This window comes from Anopheles ziemanni, chromosome 2 (assembly GCF_943734765.1).
Source record: "Anopheles ziemanni chromosome 2, idAnoZiCoDA_A2_x.2, whole genome shotgun sequence".
Classification (NCBI taxonomy): Eukaryota; Metazoa; Arthropoda; class Insecta; order Diptera; family Culicidae; genus Anopheles; species Anopheles ziemanni.
The window spans coordinates 91,497,420-91,515,662 of NC_080705.1; the positions used below are offsets into that span (position 1 = coordinate 91,497,420).

Consider the following 18,243-nt stretch of genomic DNA (forward strand, 5'->3'; position numbering starts at 1 on the left):
AAGTGGCGGTTTGTGACGAAGATATTAATGGCGGGTGTGGTGGATCATTGGAAACATCTAAAACAGAAGGAGTAACTCACTTTATGCTTTCTTTTTCTCTCTTCAAAACATTAGATTTGCGAGACAAGGGAAGAGAAAGGTAGTCGAGATAAAATGTGGTAAGTGCCCCAACTTCCGGTAGGAACCGAGAAAGTGGAATCTGAAGAGAGACAGAAACGGAATGTGTCCGAAGGTCTTGTGCTGGGCAGCCGTCAACGTTAACCGTGCCACTGTCCATTACGTCGTAATGATATCGATATCTTCTTCATCGTCATCGTCGCCACCGTCGTCCTCTTCGTCGTCGGCGGGATCGGCCGTCACCACGTCGATGGTGGTCGTGGAGCAGCTGTCATCGTTGAGGAAGTGCTGCTGATGTTTGCCACTCGCCATCCGCATCGCGTACTCGTCCCGATCGATGTCCTGGCTGCTGTGGAAGATCTTCCGCCCGCCCACCATCGTAACCGGCGAGTGCCCTCCGGTCCCGGGTGAGTGCCCGTTCGGGTCGTCATCCTTGTAGCAGGCCGACTCGAGATGTTTGTTCAAGTACGACTTCAGCGCGAACGTTTTGTGGCACCGGCCGCACTCGAAGTTCTTGTCGGTCGAGTGCGTCTGCATGTGCGCCCGGAGGTTCGACCGATCGGCGAACGCCTTGCCGCAGTGACCGCAGCCGTACGGTTTCTCGCCCGTGTGCGACCGGAGGTGCCCTTGCAGGAGCCAAGGTCTCGAGAAGAGCTTCCCGCAAACGCCACAGCTGTGCGAGAGTTTGTGCGTCAGCAGGTGCATCGCCAGGGCCGGCATGGAGACGTAGGCCTTGCCGCAGGTGACGCACTTCTTGGCGGACTGCGAGTCGAGGCTGCGGTGCGTCTGCTTGTGCCGCGAGAGGTTGCTCGAGGTGGCGTACTGCTTGCCACACTCGGGACACTTGAACTTACCCTTGCCGTTCGGTCCGGAGTTGCCACCTGATTCACTGGCCGACGTTGCACCATCCAGGTCCTGCTCGGAAGTTGCCTGTTCGCTGCCATTTTCACTCGCCTTAGAAGATGGCGCCGGACGCAGACTGGCTTTGGTGGAGTTCACCGGCTCCCCGGTACTAACCCCAGCGGACTGCGAGTGGGCAGCGTCTTTGGCAGGTTTCTTGCGGTTCTTCGATCGACCATCGCTCGAGATGAGATCGTCGTAGGTGTACAGTTCCGCCGTTGTGCTGGTGGTGCTGGGGGTGAGTTTCTGTCCAGCAACCGAGGGCACTCCCTTGGCCGGAACCTTGGCGGCCGGTTGGCCCGCTGCCGTTGTGGAAGATTTATGTTTGCGCGCGGACGACGGCGTAGTCGAGGAGTTGGCAGCACTCAGCGTGGAACCATTGACAATGACGGACGTGGGGGAGCTGGTGTGGTTGCCGGGCCTTCGGCTCAGTCTTCGTCCTCCGTGGGCACCGGTGGCGCCCTCTGGCGTAGGAGTGGAGCGTGACGAGCTCGTCGACAGTCGGGAGGTGGACGAAGAGCTCGAGCTGGAGCGAACGAACGAGAACACGCTAGAAGAGGAGGAGGAGGAGGACGTGGTGTCGGGCGATACGGACGAGCAGTCGGTGTCGGAGGAGTGCTCCGAAGTGGGTGGCGTGAGTGGACCGCTGGTCGAGGGTGGCGAGACGCTTTTTATCGTCGCCATCATGGCCGGCGAGCCTCCTTCGTCGAGATCTCCGTGGCCGGCGTTGGCCAGCGCTGTCGTGAGCTCGTAGCAGGGTATTATCATCGAGATTGGTGCGCCCGGAGCGGCCGGCGAACACTGGTAATTAGCTGCGGTGGCCGATGCCGCCTCGACGATGCTGATGATGCCATTGCTGGCCTGTTGCGAGAGCTGATGATGCTGATGATGCTGAGGACTGCCGGCACGGTCCGTTGCGTCGTCGGCCAGAGTGGCCGGAGCCGTCGCTGCCGTCGCTGCCGTCGTCGTCGACGTCGGGTGGAGGATGGTGACGACGCAGGGAGCAGTCAGCGGAGGCAGGCTTTGCGACAGCGACAATAAATCATGTGCGGCTTCCGTCTCCTCTATGCTGCGATCGCGGAAAATGGCCGCCGTGGTATCGTACTGCGGCGCGGGTGGCTGCGATTGGAAAATGGCGGCACTTGACTGTTGCTCCGCGCGATACTGCGGATTGGGCGGGTGCAGCGAGACCTGGGGTGCCGGTTGTTGGCGACCTGTTGTTGGTGCTGCTGCCGGTTGCCGCTGGTACGAGGAAATGTGCGATGATTTATCTTGCCTCTTATCGGACACTTGGGCCGCGGCGGCCGCTGCCACGATGGGCGGCACCGAGGCCGTTTCGGCATAAATTAGTGTCGCCGTCGTTGCGCTCGTGGCCGTGGAATCGCGCCGGGCCACACCATTATTGTTGTTACTGCTGCCGATGCCATAATTAGGATTATTACGCCCAGATTTGGCGCCTATTTTCGAGGCAAAAAGCGCCGATTGATGCTGTTGCTGCTGCTGGAGCTGGAGCTGCTGTTGGCCACCCCCGGGTGTCGTTGTGCCGTTGGAGGACGTCGCCCGGATGGTAACGTACGAGCCGGGCAGTACGTTCCTCGAGTCGTGGGTGTCCGACGTGTGGTTGCTGGTGGAAGCACTTACCGACAGATGCCGGGAGGAGTTGGTCTTCACATTGATGAGATTGGTGTTTCCGTTGCTGGTACCGTTTGGCCCACATTTGAACGTCCGGAAGTCGCTGAGTGGGATGGTAAAACCTGTTTGAAAAAGGGAGCAGAGCAGACAAGAGAAGAGAAGAGACACGGTGTTAGCACGGTCATTTGCCATTTGCAAAAGGCTCGACATATATCTCGCGTTCGCGTTCGGTTCGAGCGTGGGTGTCTTCTACACCGATCGACGAGGCACACAAAGGAAACATTAATTTCCGCCCCCCTCCCCATGGAAACGCAGCGATGCGTCGTCGGATTGCTGTCTAATGGCGTACGAAAATGTGGCTTTTCGTGGAGACTCGGACTGACGGACAAGATGGATGGGACAGTCGTCGTCCACTAGTTGCTTTAAATTTGTTTCAATGCTGACACTACCTCAAGAGGCTATTTTGTTTTCTCCTTTAAATTGCAATGGGTCTTACGTGTCTTAATTTAACTGTGGTTTAAATTCCTCCAACCTTTAAGTTATAACAATCCTTGCCATAAAAATATCAAAGCCTTATGTCTCAGTAAACCAAATACCAAAGTACCAGATTCGTCAAAGTCCTCCAACCCTTTAAGATGTAACAATCCTTGCCATAAAAATATCAAAGCCTTATGTCTCAGTAAACCAAATACCAAAGTACCAGATTCGTCAAAGTCCTCTAACCCTTTAAGATGTAACAATCCTTACCATAAAAATATCAAAGCCTTATGTCTCAGTAAACCAAATACCAAACTACCAGATTCGTGAAAGTCCTCCAACCTTTTAGTGATAACAATCCTTACCATAAAAATATCAAAGCCTTATGTGTCAGTAAACCAAATACCAAACTACCAGAGTCACCAAAGTCCTCTAACCTTTTAGTTATAACAATCCTTGCCATAAAAATATCACAGCCTTATGTCTCAGTAAACCAAATACCAAAGTACCAGATTCGTCAAAGTCCTCCAACCTTTTAGTTATAACAATCCTTACCATAAAAAAATTAAAGCCTTATGTCTCAGTAAACCAAATACCAAACTACCAGATTCGTCAAAGTCCTCCAACCTTTTAGTTATAACAATCCTTGCCATAAAAATATCAAAGCCTTATGTCTCAGTAAACCAAATACCAAACTACCAGATTCGTCACACATTGTTAGTCACTTGTGTATTGCCAACACACCATCATTAAACCTGACACAGAACCGGTCGCACATAATTATAGGCTTCTAAATAGGAAGTTATGAGCGCCATAAAGCGGCCCTCCAATCCATCCATCGATAATTGCACGACGTGCTAAACCGGTAGTGATTAGAGGAAAACCTACATGGTTGAAAACTGGGGGGGCTTGACTTTAATGGAGAAACTGAATTGTAAATGACAATTGATGGTTGGGCGCTGTACGGTTAAAAATGCAAACGCTTCCAATTGCATCTACGATTAACTGAGCGTGCTCAGAAGGCGAGCATTGTAATTACTGGATTCGCCACGGGAATCCTGTGACCACCGTCCGCACCGGGGGTCATGTAAATTAAGGTATATTGTCTAAGGACGGCCCGGCGGATGTGTGAAGTAAGCCATCCCAGACAAACGGAGGATCAACTTGACTTTTCCGCAAAGTCTCACAAATGCCCCGCAAAATGCAAAATCGGCTCCGCTTCCGGAAGCGCTTCGGTCAAGTTCGGTCCCACCGGCGGGTAGTTCCTTACCGGTCGGTAATCACCTCTTTCGGCACCTTTCGGCACCATTATGGGGAGGGGGGCTGTGTGTTTTTCCCTCGTAATCCTGCCAACTCCGGTCGAGGATTGGACCGTAATCCGGGGCCTTCAATAACGTCCTGCCAGTTCGAGGCCATTCGACTCCTTTCCGGCCAGCTGGGGATGCGGTGGGATTGATAATGTGCTTCTAATTGCAATTAATGCCAACCGTAAGCAATAGAAATAGGCAAAACTGTTTCAGCTGGCGTTCGTCCCCGACCGGGCTGTCCCTTTTTTATATCTCTGCCGGGTCCGTCCGGGGGCGGTTTTGTGATCTTGGGATCGGAAGCGAGCGTTAACTGGTCGTTTCCGGGCCCCTTTTTTTATTTTGGTTATCCAAACCCTTCGACTCGGTCTCGGCCACTTTGCCGGCTCGAAAAGCCGGATCGATGCTGCCGTTACGTGGAAGTTCTGGAGGGCGTTGTTGGGCAGGAATAATGTTGCGCTTCGGGCGAACGAAGTTTCTCCAGGACGCAACCCTGTGCCGTCGGTTTCAGAGACAAAGCACTGGATGGCAAAGTGTTGGAGGGAAATAAAATTTTATGCAAACTCGCACATCCTTTTGCGTCTTTGCGCATCGCCTCGTCGGCTGGAGGGAAGATCCGGTGCAACTGGCCAAGTTTCTCTTATGATAATTAATCGCCCATTGTCGGTGGCCTGCTTGTTATTTACAGTGATTACAGAAAAATCCTTGTTCGGGTGCAGTTTGAATTTGTTCTAACTCTTATCAATTAACTTTCTACAAATTGATGTCTTGTCTTCTTCTTAAGTTTGACGCTCAGTGTTGTTTAAATAACAAAGAACAAAATTATAATATTACTGCAATACTTGAAACAAGATGTCTCCTAACAGCATGCGCTTTTGATTAGCCACTTGCAGGCATGAACAGTGTCATTAAGGTGGTTGCTGCCAGACATCGCTGGACCTTCCAAAGGACCCTAGCGTCCCTTGGTCCGATTATCACATGACCACCGACACCGACCGCCCGGCGAGACTTTCGATTGTTGCCCGGACGCTGGAGTAAATTCAAATGGCCCCAAGGATAATCGGATGTGTTGCGGAGAAACCATGTCGGCGATCCCAAAGCGGAGCTAACGAGCTTAATCGAATTTGAATGAAAATTACCGTTTCCCATTTGTACGTACTGTTGATGCTGTTACTCGACAGTAAGCAGTACAACCAGTTGGGGATAAGAAGCCGGGTACCGGAAGCTGGCACTCGGTGGGACTAACGCAGCGACGGATTGAATTTCGGTGTCCTTCTCTGTTGTAGCCACCGAATTCACCTGCTCCATCGTGTTGTCCTTTTTATCCCCTCTTCCTCCCACTGTGCACTGTGCGCCAAGGCGTAAAGTATTGGTTAGCCGGTCGGTTGGTCGGTTTCGGTATTGAAATGTGAGTAAAGTGATCGTGGGATGCAAAAGGGTGCCGGGTAAATCATCATCATCAGCATCCAGCAGCATCCTGAGATTTCCATTCTTCGCTCGGTCATCCATTGTTTAACGCAGACGACGATTGCCAGGCAACGACGACGATGACGACGACAACCATGTGCCGGGCGAAGGTCTTCCGGCTGCGAATGATGGGCCCATTTAAATAGGTAATGTGCACAATTAAACTCTGCAGATTAAATATGAAATATTCATGCACGGGGCATGGTCCAAGGATGTTTCCCTTTCCCAAAATCCTGTTCTAGTTCGGACGTGTGTTTCTTATTGTCCTTTTTACCATGGTGATTGCTGGTCAATGGCATCAATTGGCCGTTTCGTGTAGAGCGTTACTTTAATTTAAGTGAGTAATACCGGTTTTGCCTCATATCCACTCGATGCACTTTTGTGCAGTCCAATAATTCAGTTATTGCAGACCACAAGGACGCATTTTGTGAGCTACTTATGTAATTGGTAGGTAGAAAAGTCTCTATTTCATAATTTGAAATCGATGTATTCAGTACTAAAACAAGTTTCATAGTGTTGTATCTCTGAATACCTTAGAGCGCATCATAATTCTCTAATAGTTTGTATCAATAAGCTGAGAAATCATTTACCCACACATCCTCTCGATAGCCGTTGATGTGGACTGCACTGGTTGATAACTATTTACATTCTAGCGAGTAAGGTAGGTTGGAAGCGTTGTGTCCGATCGATCGGTCAGACCTTGAAGGAGTGCGGATGAGATCTTCTTGTCCCAAACCTCGCAAACTCATAAGTTTACAACCAACACGCGGAAGGGCCGCAGCATCCCCATTGTGCACATTTTGGAATGCTGGCGGCGTATTTGAATTAAATACACAAAACGGATGTATTTATAAACATAAATCATGCGGATGTTTCGTTCGCTGAGTTTGGTCCGGGATGGCGAAAACCCGCGCCACGGTTGTCCGTGACTTGCTCGTGGCGTATGGCATATTATATGGCGTCTGATCGTAAGGTTTGTCCCACATTGTATTAGGTTAGCTATAAGAATGTCCAAAATATTCATCAGAAATTGCTGTATTCATTACTTTATTACCAACTCCACCATTTATAGTATTGCATTCAATTACTATGAGAACTACAGTTGTGTAAATCTGATTCAGATTCATGAATCTGAATGAATCTCTGCCTTATAAGGGATTCATGAATCCCATAGACACACCATATGATGAAAAGTCACCAGCCAAAAATGGGTTCAGGTATCCTTTTTTTTTTTTGGTCGCATTGTCCACGCCTATGAAAGAATCGGGGAGATTCAAGACAGATCCATGAAAGATTCATTAAGATTCATTAAGGTTTCGAAAGATTCATTAAACTTTGAAGATTCAAATCCGTAAAGATTCATGAATCTATCTGAATGAATCTTAGGTGAAAGATTTATATGTATGAATCTCGCCAAAAGATTCATTAAGCACAACACTAATGAGAACCCTTTGTTGGGAATATAGAATCAAACCAGCTTAACATGAAGTACCAAAAAGATTTCTTATGATTCTAAACCATCGTTTGGTTTGTTCCAAAAGTAAGAGCTGACATTTAGAAGGAAGGTTTTCTTTGTTTTTAAATCATCACCGACACGTACATTCCTGTGCGTGTGCGTACCAAATGGCACTTAACGTCGAAAGCTTCCGAGCCTCGAATCGACGGAAAGCCCATTTTTTGACCATCTGCCACAAATGACGCCATCCAGCTGTGCCTTGCTGCCCGAAAACGCCGCTCGGTTTCGGGCAACCTTTGCCGGGCATGGCCAGCATTCCGGCCGAATATGTCCTTCCTGCACGTGCTCGTGCGGAACGATGGCAACAAATGGCGGCAAACAGCGATAAAATAACATCATGTACAATCACATTCTACAGCGCGCCAGTAAAAGTGGCCGTTCTGGCCGTCGCGCGAATCGGTTCGCCCGAAATGCGGAAGGCTTTCGGGTTGAGGCAGGCAAATTGTTTGCTCGCTTATTTACGTGTGCGTACGGCCACGAGTGGAACGGGAAAAGCGGGACACTAAAGGCGTCGTCAGCGAAAGGACTTGTCTTGGTTGGTTGGCTTGATAAAATCCGGGCCCCGGAGGCCCGTCTGCGCAGGTTGCCATTGTTCGGAAAAGCATCCTTCATCCCCCCGGCCCGAAATGACCAAAACGGAGGGCGCCCCGGAAGCGCACGACGGTTGGGATTCTCCGATCGATGCATCCTGGATTGGAACGCCAACACATCCAAGCAATCCTATCGTGTCGAGGGAAAGGCGAAACACACAATGGTTCGCAGTGAATGTGTGCGCGGTGGTTGCGCCCGTATGTTAGCGTAATGGCAACAAGCATGCCGCTTGATTGTGTCCTCATCCCTAACCTCACTATTGGTCTTACATGGCCACATGGCTGGCATGCTGCGAGTGTCGCGTGTCGGATGGGCGAAGCGGGCGCTGCAGAAGGATCTATTCAAACAATTTGCTCGCGTACGAGGACATGCCGGGGCGGAACAATGCAACTCCCACCCGAGCCGGGAAAGCCAGGCAAGTCAACGCACCGAGCCAGACAACGCGCCGGAGCTCGAACACGGTCGCTCGACTAATGGTGATAATTTTCAGCGCGAGAAATCTCGGAAGATGGCGTGTGGAAAACGGTCGCTGCGTCGCGTTTCCTTTTGTTTTCCTCGCCCACCGAACCCTCCGCTAGGACATACCTCGCGCCCGGACTGGTAACAAACGGGCCCGGAAACAATCGTAAGGACCTCTTTATCCGCGCATTCATCCCCACACCTCCTCTCTCTACGGTTTCATCCCCCTCACCCGCGGGTCGTGGGCGTGCGACAAAATTTCCAATCGAAGCACACACGGCATACATTCCGACCGGGTCGACGATGGGTTTCACCGCATGGACAAAGTTTTTGCCCGCTCGATAGTTTTCAGCCCAAGGACCAACTAGAACCAGGACGTCCAGCTGCGGCGGTGGTTAGCAGTGGATAGTTTTTCAATTTGTTTCCTCCGGCCTTGTGGTCCAGACTCGAGTACGAGCGCCATGCACCGGCAGCATCGCTCCACACGGCAAGCGCCATTTCGCGCTGCAGCGGCATCAGCAGATGATTGGACTGACTTCGGAAATGTGTGCAATAAATTAATTACTTCCCGATACCGTGAGCGATTTGTTTCTCGGAGCGAACGGTTTGCTTTATGGGGAGTTCCGTTGTGTAGGGGGCAAGAAAGTGGTGTGATTTTAATCGATTTTAGCTGACTCGTTTGCCGAGACCGTGTGCCATGCCGGGCTGTTTGAGTTGAGGATCGGTAAGTGCCATTTTATTAGCACTGAGAACGCGTTTAATCGCTTTATGAGAAATTGGTGCTGGCTTCGCTAAATGAATTCATTTAAACTTAAATGAAAGCTACATAAGCGCTCATTAGCATCCAATTAATCACTGTTTAGGACATTTTTATTGTTAAGTTAATTTGAACACGTAAGAAATTCTACATCAACAAGAAAGAATAAAATATTATTAGGTCCGCAATTAAATAATGGGCCGTTTTGACATCGTCATAATTTTAGCTTTGACATATAGTAAACAAACTTTATCGTTAGATTGGTGATTTCATTGTTGCATAATATAATTATATTATCTGGGGAATGTCAAATTCTGAGCCAAATTATCATCATTTGAGGGAAATTCTTCTTTTCTTCTTCTATTCGAAGAAAACAGCTGTAGCGGCATCGTTTCGGGAGCTTCTACAAGTTTACGGAGACGATACTCTCAGTAAAACTACGTGTCGTGGTTGGTTTTGGTGCTTTAAAAATGGCGATTTCGATGTCAACGACGGTCCGCGTCAAGGAAGATCGCCAAGCTTCAGTTGGATACCTGGATTGCTTCGAAAAACGGATCATTTTTTCCGAAAAGGAATCCGCGATTTACCCGAAAGGTGGAAGAAAGTAATAAATAATAATGGCCAATACTTTGATTGACCCAATTTCTACAAATAAAAATGCCACGAGTAAAAATAAACTTATGAAAAACCGGCTGTTATTTATTTGCGCACCTAATAAATATTCCTCAAAAATATTCTGTCAAATCCTTACAAAAAGTCCTCATTGCCATCCATTGTGATTAGTTGACATTCTTCTGTGACGCGACGGTGCTAAATTATCTTATCTCCTTCTCGACGGAGTGTTGCAGAATTTAATAAGCACCACTAATGAGTGGCTATTTTGTTACCCGTCCTGGGCACTAAATTAACGGTTAACGGTCAAGTAGCTCAAGCTCCATTGGTGTCATTAAAAGTAACTGCATGCTTCCGTGGAACGGCGGAAAGATATGGAATGGGATTCCGAGGTACGATCCTGGCGCCGAAGTGTGACAAATTGCTCCAAATCCGCTGATTCACTTCTATCTCGTCTTGGCCATCGGGCGTGATGGGTTTTCCGTTGGGTTTCCACCATGTCCCATCGGGACGCAATGGTAGTACCGTTCCCTTGTGCTTCGAAATCGTCAAGCCGATGTGAAAAATTGCCATCAAAAGGCAAGATCCCCCGGAACGCCCTTGCCACCAGCCACACAAACCACCAAAAAACAGGACACCCTAATGCGCACGAGAGTTTCCACACGGCGAGCCTTATCGCGCACCACCATCTTCGGCCGATGCGTGGCCACCGTTTTGGTCGAAATTTACAAACACTAAATCCTCCGCCATAAATCAGCGTTTAATTGCTTTATTAAGAAAACCGAGTGAGGCGTAAGGGACGCACGGCTAAGGTTGCACCGCCCAAAGTTTTCCACTTTCCTTGGCCACGAATCGCTAGGAGCAAAAATGCCTTTGCCGTCGGCGAAAAATACTTTGCGGCGAATGTTGGCTTCACTTGGAAAGGGAAATGGAGGTTTTCCGCCGGACAGCTTCTGGTCTTTGCTGGTGAACGTTTTAATCATGAGGATCAGGATCCAATTCAGAATCAGGAACACTTATGCGGTCGAAGGTAAAACCGTTTCCAAAGGGTGGGAAAATGTAAAAGGAAAAAAACACATGGTGTATTTCTTGCGGCGACAGAAAAATTGGCGCAGTTGTTGGTAAGATAGCGCGACCGCAATGAGTTAAAAAGAAATCAGAGAAGAAAAGAGCGACCGAAAGGCAACAGGCATATTTTCCTCCACTGGCGTTGGTGGAAAAGGAAGGGAAACGGTCGGTGTCCACCCGGGAGAAATGCCCCTATGATAAGGTGCGTCGGAAGTTTTCTGAATCGGAAACGGTTCTGATTACGCGGAATTTCGTTGGAAGAAGGAAAGCAAGGTGGGAAAGTTGTTCGTGCCGGGAAGGTGGAAAACGAATTTCTCAGCCACAAATTTCGGAGAGGAAGTTGCCCGGGGGGCCGATGCGTAGGTTCTCCGAATCGTTCGACGGCACTGGATGAGGAATGGTTTTGGCTAAAAAAATGAGGAAAAAGAGGAAAAGTTCGGAGGACAGCGATCCTGCAGGGGGGGAAGGTCGACGCGAGGGGATCTTTATCAACTTTATCAACGGCCTAATTGCGGCTATTCAGGTGTAATTAACAAAGATTCGTTTCCGGTTGTGGCCCACCCTCCAGCCCTCGCCCCTTTCCTTCCTTTTCTTCCTTCCTACAGGCACAAGCCCTAAATCTAAGGGCACTTCCGCTCAATTGTTGAGGTTGAGGGAGGAAAAACCCCACAACAAAAAAAAATTGAAAGAAATCTAAGGGGACCAAAGTTTCTACCTTCGCTTGGAAGCGCGTTTCCTAACGCGTGTGGCAAGGACACGTTATTTGCCCGTTTTTCCTTATCGTGCGCCCGCACGTCGTCTTTCGAGTGCATTTCCTTTGGCTTCATTTCCGTTTTGGCGCGTGAAGCGGGTGGGACCTTTTCATCCGACGGGGCGAGCAAAATGCGCGTGCGGGCCCTTCCAGGTGGATAATGAAGAGGGGCACTAATCGGGTCCGAAAACTCGTCGAGCGCCGCGGAAAATCTTGCCCTAGAACACCGGATGAGGAAAGAGCAAGCTAACGAACATTTTCTTAGCACGTGGGGTTTGTTTTTCCTGGGAAAGAGGTTTCACTTGAGGGTTTTTTTGAGTCGATCATTTGCTTTCATTGCAATATTTAAGATCGGTCGTGAAATTTTTATATAATTGTCTTCAAAATTAAAACATCTTTTCTGATTTTGTCCCTTTTGAGTAATGACAGAAAGAATTATTGAGATAATAAATAAAATATGCTGTACAAAAATGTTTTTGTTGATAACAAACAGATCTATCTATAATATATAAAATTTAGCAACTTGTAAGGTGTAAGATTGTACAAGCTCAATTTGCATGCAAGTTTTCTATGCAATCGGTAGTCTGCTGCTGAATTAGGAAAAAAAATTCCCAACCATCAAAAACGCCCAACAGAAGAACTGAATAAGCGTCTTCATGATCGATCCTGATGCGCTTTGTTCTCGATTTGAAGTCACTAACTTGCCACGGATGTTTAGTATTGTACACAAATATGGAACATGAACAAAAATAGCTAAACGTATTTACTTTTGACATAAAGTACCGAACAGCTGTTTGTTTCCATTGCATAGCATTGATTGCTATAGCAACCAGCTTGATTTGGCAAAAGTGCAAGTTTTGCAATTTGGCAAAAGTGCAAGATTACCAAAATACTTTTCAAGAATGAAATGAAATTGTGTTTTGAAGCAATATTAAAATGAAGATTGATATGAAGTCAGACAGTACCGATTTCAATGGTTTGAAAAGTGACCCAACTAGACGTGGAATAAAATGTTAAATGAATGTTACATTTGACTAAAATTCCATATTTCATCTCCTAGATAGCTTTCACATAAAAACTACATAGTACAGCCCGTGTAACCGGGCAAATGAGCTAGTAAAGTAAAACAAAGAATCTCTTTTATCAATTTCTTCTATAAACGAATTGTAAAAATATTGACCTTTGGTAGCGAGTCCTTGAATGGTTACCGTTAATTTTCACAGACTGGCAGAAAACAGGTGTCACTCCGGGATACAAAATCGCTCCCCATGGCCATCGGTTGTATGTTGTTGGCAACGATGGCCTCATGTATGGACCAATGCAAACACCGACGGTCCACAATCCACCCACAGTTGCGCCAACGGGCGATTGGATGAATTTTAAATCATTACCAGTCTGGCTGCAGACCGAACCTGATGTCTCGATGAGGTGCTTCGGATGCATAACCGCTTTCCATGTGTGCACGACGTACGACAAGCTCGTGTGCAGTAGGAGCTCGTGGTTACCTATTTGTATGCAACCTCAAAGTATGCCTTCCGAAGGTTCGCCAATCGCCGGCCATCGAATCTTCGATGACGCTCGAATCTGGAGTATTCGATGACCGGCTGCCGGGTGTCAGGCTTAGCACCGAATTTCTCGGAAAATTATGCTTCCTACCCTACGTCGATTCGCAATCTCTTGGTGGCGTTGTTGATCAAAATGCGAGCCAACAGTTAGTGGTGACCCGGACGAATTCCTTCGCTAGCCAGATGCTTCAACGGGCGACTCGGGTTTGGTCACTGTAAACCACAATTTCGGTGACGAGGAGTGTATGTACGTCGTTGGTTTCCCCGTTTTGTCTAAGTATGTGCAACGGGTAAGGGGATTTTTCATAGGATCGTCCAATCTGTGGGACTCCCTGTTTCACTGCTGCGCCTGCATTTAGGCAATTCGGTGCAAATAATCATCTAAAGGTACTTCGCGACAAATCCCAAAATGTCCTTGCATTTCTCAAATTTGATACCGTTCGCATTTGTTAGCAACGTTGTTTGCTGGGTGTTTCCCGGAGACGCCTTACGTGTACGAATAGGTTAATTTGCTTAGAGCAACTTTTATAATTGAGACAAATCTTTCCAGCAAACTCCCAAAGGCTGTACAGGTTTGTGTGCGTGTGTGTGCTTAGCACAATCGTCAAATATTAGTACCACATCTACCGCCTACCTACAGGTGTGTGTTTTTCCCGGCTTCTCTGGGGGCCGATGATATCACAGAATGCAGATGGCGTTACGGCCTGCATAAGGATATTTGTCCCCAATACGTGCCCAGTCGGGGGGTGCGTACCTGTACGAGCAGAGCCTCGTTTGTTTTCACTGACCCGGGCGTGGGGTGGGAAGCAAATTTAATTAAACTACGACAGAAGGCAAACATGCTACACACCGTGTCATCTTGACCGGCCGGGACTTGCATCCGGTAGCCAAGCGTCGGACGAGTTTGTTTGCGTGTCGGGGAAGGAAGGTTGATTCGTTTTCCCGGGATACAGACGAAGCTTGATGGATGGCAGGGTCGGCTACGGTCAAAGGTTTGGATCCTGAGGGTCCTAAGAGATCGGACAAGTGTCGGACAAAATTTTCGGACCAGCGTTTGGGCCCTCTCGGGCAGATTCGAATGATGCAGAGTAATTGATTATGCGAAACAGATGGTTCGATACGGCGAGAATGGCGTTAGGTTTCATATTTTTGAGTGTGAGCCTTAGCCTTCAAAATGTAGCCTTCAGTTTACTAAAACCATTTTACAAATTGTTTAAATGAGTTGTTATATCAGCGGGTGATTGGAAGTTTTGTTATCATGTTCCGTATGTTTGTATCCGTTTTGTCAGTCGTTTATAAGGCATATGTACAGCTCTACAAGTATCTATCGTCCTTTGTACCACGAAAGCATCCTAAAAACAAACTCTAGTGTACCGTTTGTATACTGTGTACAACATTGGAGCGGAAGTGTGGATCGTAAATTGTGAGCCACTTACGGAAGTGGGTGGCAACGAGCGCGAGAATTGGAGGAAATAAATACAACACAACAACAAAAAAGGAAAAACACAACAGCGCACCGGGATGGGACAAGGGGATGGAAAGTGCCATCGTCCGGTTGGCGGAAAAAAGCCATTTCTGCGCGTCGAACACGTCGCGATTTGAATATTTTTGGCATAAATTCTGATTATTCAATCACGATTTATTATTGAAATTCATTCATTTTATAACTGTATGGCTCATAATTTCAATAAATAAAACATTTGTATGATGCTGTTTCTTCCCTCGCTCTGCTCGCGCCATAAAACGACTCCATTCCCAGGCGGCATCCAGCCCGGTGTGTGTGTGTGTGTGGAAATGATGCGAACCGATGGATGGATGGGCAATTCGAGCGAGCAAAGACGATGAATGATCAAAAGGGTTCGATGGTGCAAAGGGACGGCACCGCCTCGCCCGGAGCCCCGGAGAAAGCATGGCAACACGAGCAAAACATAAAAAAGTACAAGACATCAACAAGGTTTGCGTGCCCGAGCAAGAGTCTACGTGCTTTCCGCCGGGGAAGGGAAAATCGCAACAATCGGGAAAGTGGCGGGATTTGTTGCTGGAAAGCTAAAACATCCGCAACAGTCCGCAGTAAAACGGCGAGGAATTTGTTTCCTTTTCCCCCCACCGTTTTCGAGGAGTCACCGGCTGCGCACAATAGAAGCCCAATATAAAAGGTAATATTTAAGAAAAATCGAACTAACACGGGGTTTTGGGCGAAAGAAAACGTATGATAGCGGACCAGGTTCGCTTCGGTATGTTATGAGCCTCGGTACGGTTCGCTGCGGTTGTGACCACTTGCCGCAAGTTATCCTCTCCGGCGGTGGTGGAAGGGACGACGGCCGCGGCCTCGGCGAACATAAAATCAATAAATTCATTTCCCGTAAACATAAATTTCCTGCTAATGGTGTTTTCCTCCGTTTTTACGCGTTCGCGTACGCACGGCGCGCTTTCGTGCGGTGGAACGAAGGCTGCGGTGGGGCATTGGGGAACCGTAGGGGGAGCGCGAGGAGTGTTTGATCGGTCGGAAAAAGGACACATGTTGATGCAGGAGTGGTTGTGTTTTTGCGTGGGATTTTATGGCCAGAGGAAGATAAGAGCGACGAAGACAAAAGCACCGACGGGATAATCTACGGTAGGGGGTCTTTATTTTTGTGAAACGCTATGGTTTACGAAGAGTCAGATAACAAATTTTACGTTCACTAAGGATTAGTACTAATAATAATAATAATAATAGTAAGGTAATATTTTTCCATACTATTTCATTAAAATTATCTTCTAAAATAAGAAACAAACTTATCAATGGCAAGTGCATGAATTGGTTGGCCTAAAATATCCTCATGAATTCACTCTCATGAATTCCATTCACTTTTCATTTCATTTGTGAAGGTGGCATTGTGTTGCGTTGCACCTCTCTCGAACACCAGGGGTTGTTGATTCCCCAAACACACAAATGACATCGAGCTCCAGCTTTGAAACCGAGACGAAATGAAAAAGGACGAATGTTTACCCACTGCAGCCCGCCCGTGGGTGGGAAAACCCGGAGGGGTGGTACCACGAGCGGTGACTCCCTGTAAGTGCATTCTGTGCAACGAGATAATTGGATACTACACCATAAAACAAATTAACAGCTTCCAAAAGGGTGATTAATTCTCACCGGTGTAATAGATTTTCCACTTTTCTTGCCCCTCGCTCGACGTGTCTCGCACCGTTCGGTTTGTTCCAGTGCAATTTCCGTTCAAGTTCGCTCGAACTTTGATCCACCCTCTATTTTCCGAACCCACACGCGGCCTTTCTCTGGACACGAGCAGGAAGGATTGATACGGAACAGTTAGACATTTGAGGGGTGAGTTTGTTCTGCTTCAGCATAAAATATGCAACAGCCTTCGGGCCTACGCAGGCCAGGTCGGTTGGGTTCGTAATTACGAGTTCGTCTTTTGCATCCGCCGTGCATCCTTTTCACCTGTTCCATCTATTCCCTGCATTGCGTGACCGCCGAATGATTATAAAACTAATCAAAATGGATCAGTGCGTTCAAACCTACGCTAAATCAAATGGGATGGACGTGTAACGAACGTAGCCAATCGATTCGAAGAGACTGATCCCTGTTCCAACATAAATGCAGTAGTTCAAATTGTTTCAAAAGAGGGTAGTCTCTCAAATAAATGATTTATAAGAACATTAAACAAGGTATAACATAAGCTTAGCGCAATTGACGAGTTAATTATGTTAAATTCATAGTTCAAATTTATTTAAATACCTTTCCACCTTTCCTTACCGCCTTTACAATAACATGTACTTGTTCATGTGACACTCTCAATCAAAGTATTGCGGGAACTTCTCGTCCTCTTCATGATAACCTGTGCGCTGGCACTAAATAAAAAGTTATTGCTCCTTTTCCACTGAGATCCCTGTTCCGTTTTACGTCTATTTTCTTTGTGCGTTCGGAGCACAAGGATCCGTGCGAGATACTTTCACCAAATGTATCCATCATTTACCTTAACGAGTGTATGCAATGATTTGGAAGAAATAGCTGTCGTACGAATTGCTTGACGTTTCTACTGGTGTGTTCTTTCGGTGTGTTTCAACGTTCGGTTGCAAAACAGTAATCGTTTCGTTTTTTTTGACGGCACACTGTACATTTTCCTGTTTTTCTTTTTTACACAGCTAGGGATTTTATCATGAAAATCTTAAAAAATGGTTCCAATCGAACCTCCCAATCCTGCGTCGTTGGCGTTTTCCTCCAACATTAGTCACTTGTTCGATTCCCTTTTCTGATTTCCGTACAACAGAATCAACAAGCCATCGATGGAGGGAAGAAGATGCATAAGAACCAATCCGAAACAACGAAGAGAACAGCCCCCATATCCCCATTCCTAGGGCACATCGGGGCCATAGAAACATTACAAAACAAAAATGGATACGATCAACAGACACAGGCCGGTAGCACAGCGAGGGTCATAAAAGCGAAATAAAAGCAACGGAATCACAATCTCCTACGTACTACGGGCCCTGCGTACTACATTATGCAGCGGATCCGTGTCCGTACGTTGGGCCACGGGCTGCAAGGAACCGGTGTACCGGAAGTGAAAGGCACGGGCCGGCCGGCTTTTAACAAGCATAAAATGCTGCTTTATTATCGTCCAACAACGACGGCAACGGGGTTTGTGGAAACTCGCACTCGGATTATTATTGATGGCCTGTATGTTGACCGTGGCTTCCATCGGAGCATAGGAAACCCGCCGCGAAGCGGCCGATAGTGCCGGTGGGAGGAAAGCATATGCTCTGGGCCACCCACGATCCTTCCTCCCTCACCCTTTCCACCGGCGTAAATAAATATGAGAAATTGTTATAAATTTATTGATCAAACACAAAATATGTGTAATCAATTTCGGTACCTCGGCCAACAGCCGATCGGCTACGCAAAGGACCCCCCTTGGTGCCCTTCGTTTACACCAAGGGAACGTTTACATTGGCGAGTGGAGGTTTTTTTCTTCCACTCCGAACCGATGCGCGCTGTTCGTGTCGACGTGGGCCCTCCGTGTATT

At 47.6% G+C, this 18,243-nt stretch overlaps 1 protein-coding gene across 1 annotated transcript in view; it reads right to left on the reverse strand.

The window, feature by feature from the left end:
- Window positions 1-276: 276 nt before the first annotated feature.
- LOC131281911 (serine-rich adhesin for platelets-like) overlaps window positions 277-18,243 on the reverse strand; it is a 29,401-nt gene continuing 11,434 nt past the window's right edge. Inside the window, exon 2 of the mRNA XM_058311274.1 lies at window positions 277-2,771. Within this exon, the coding sequence (XP_058167257.1) occupies window positions 277-2,771 (2,495 nt within the window). The remainder of the gene's footprint in view (window positions 2,772-18,243) is intronic.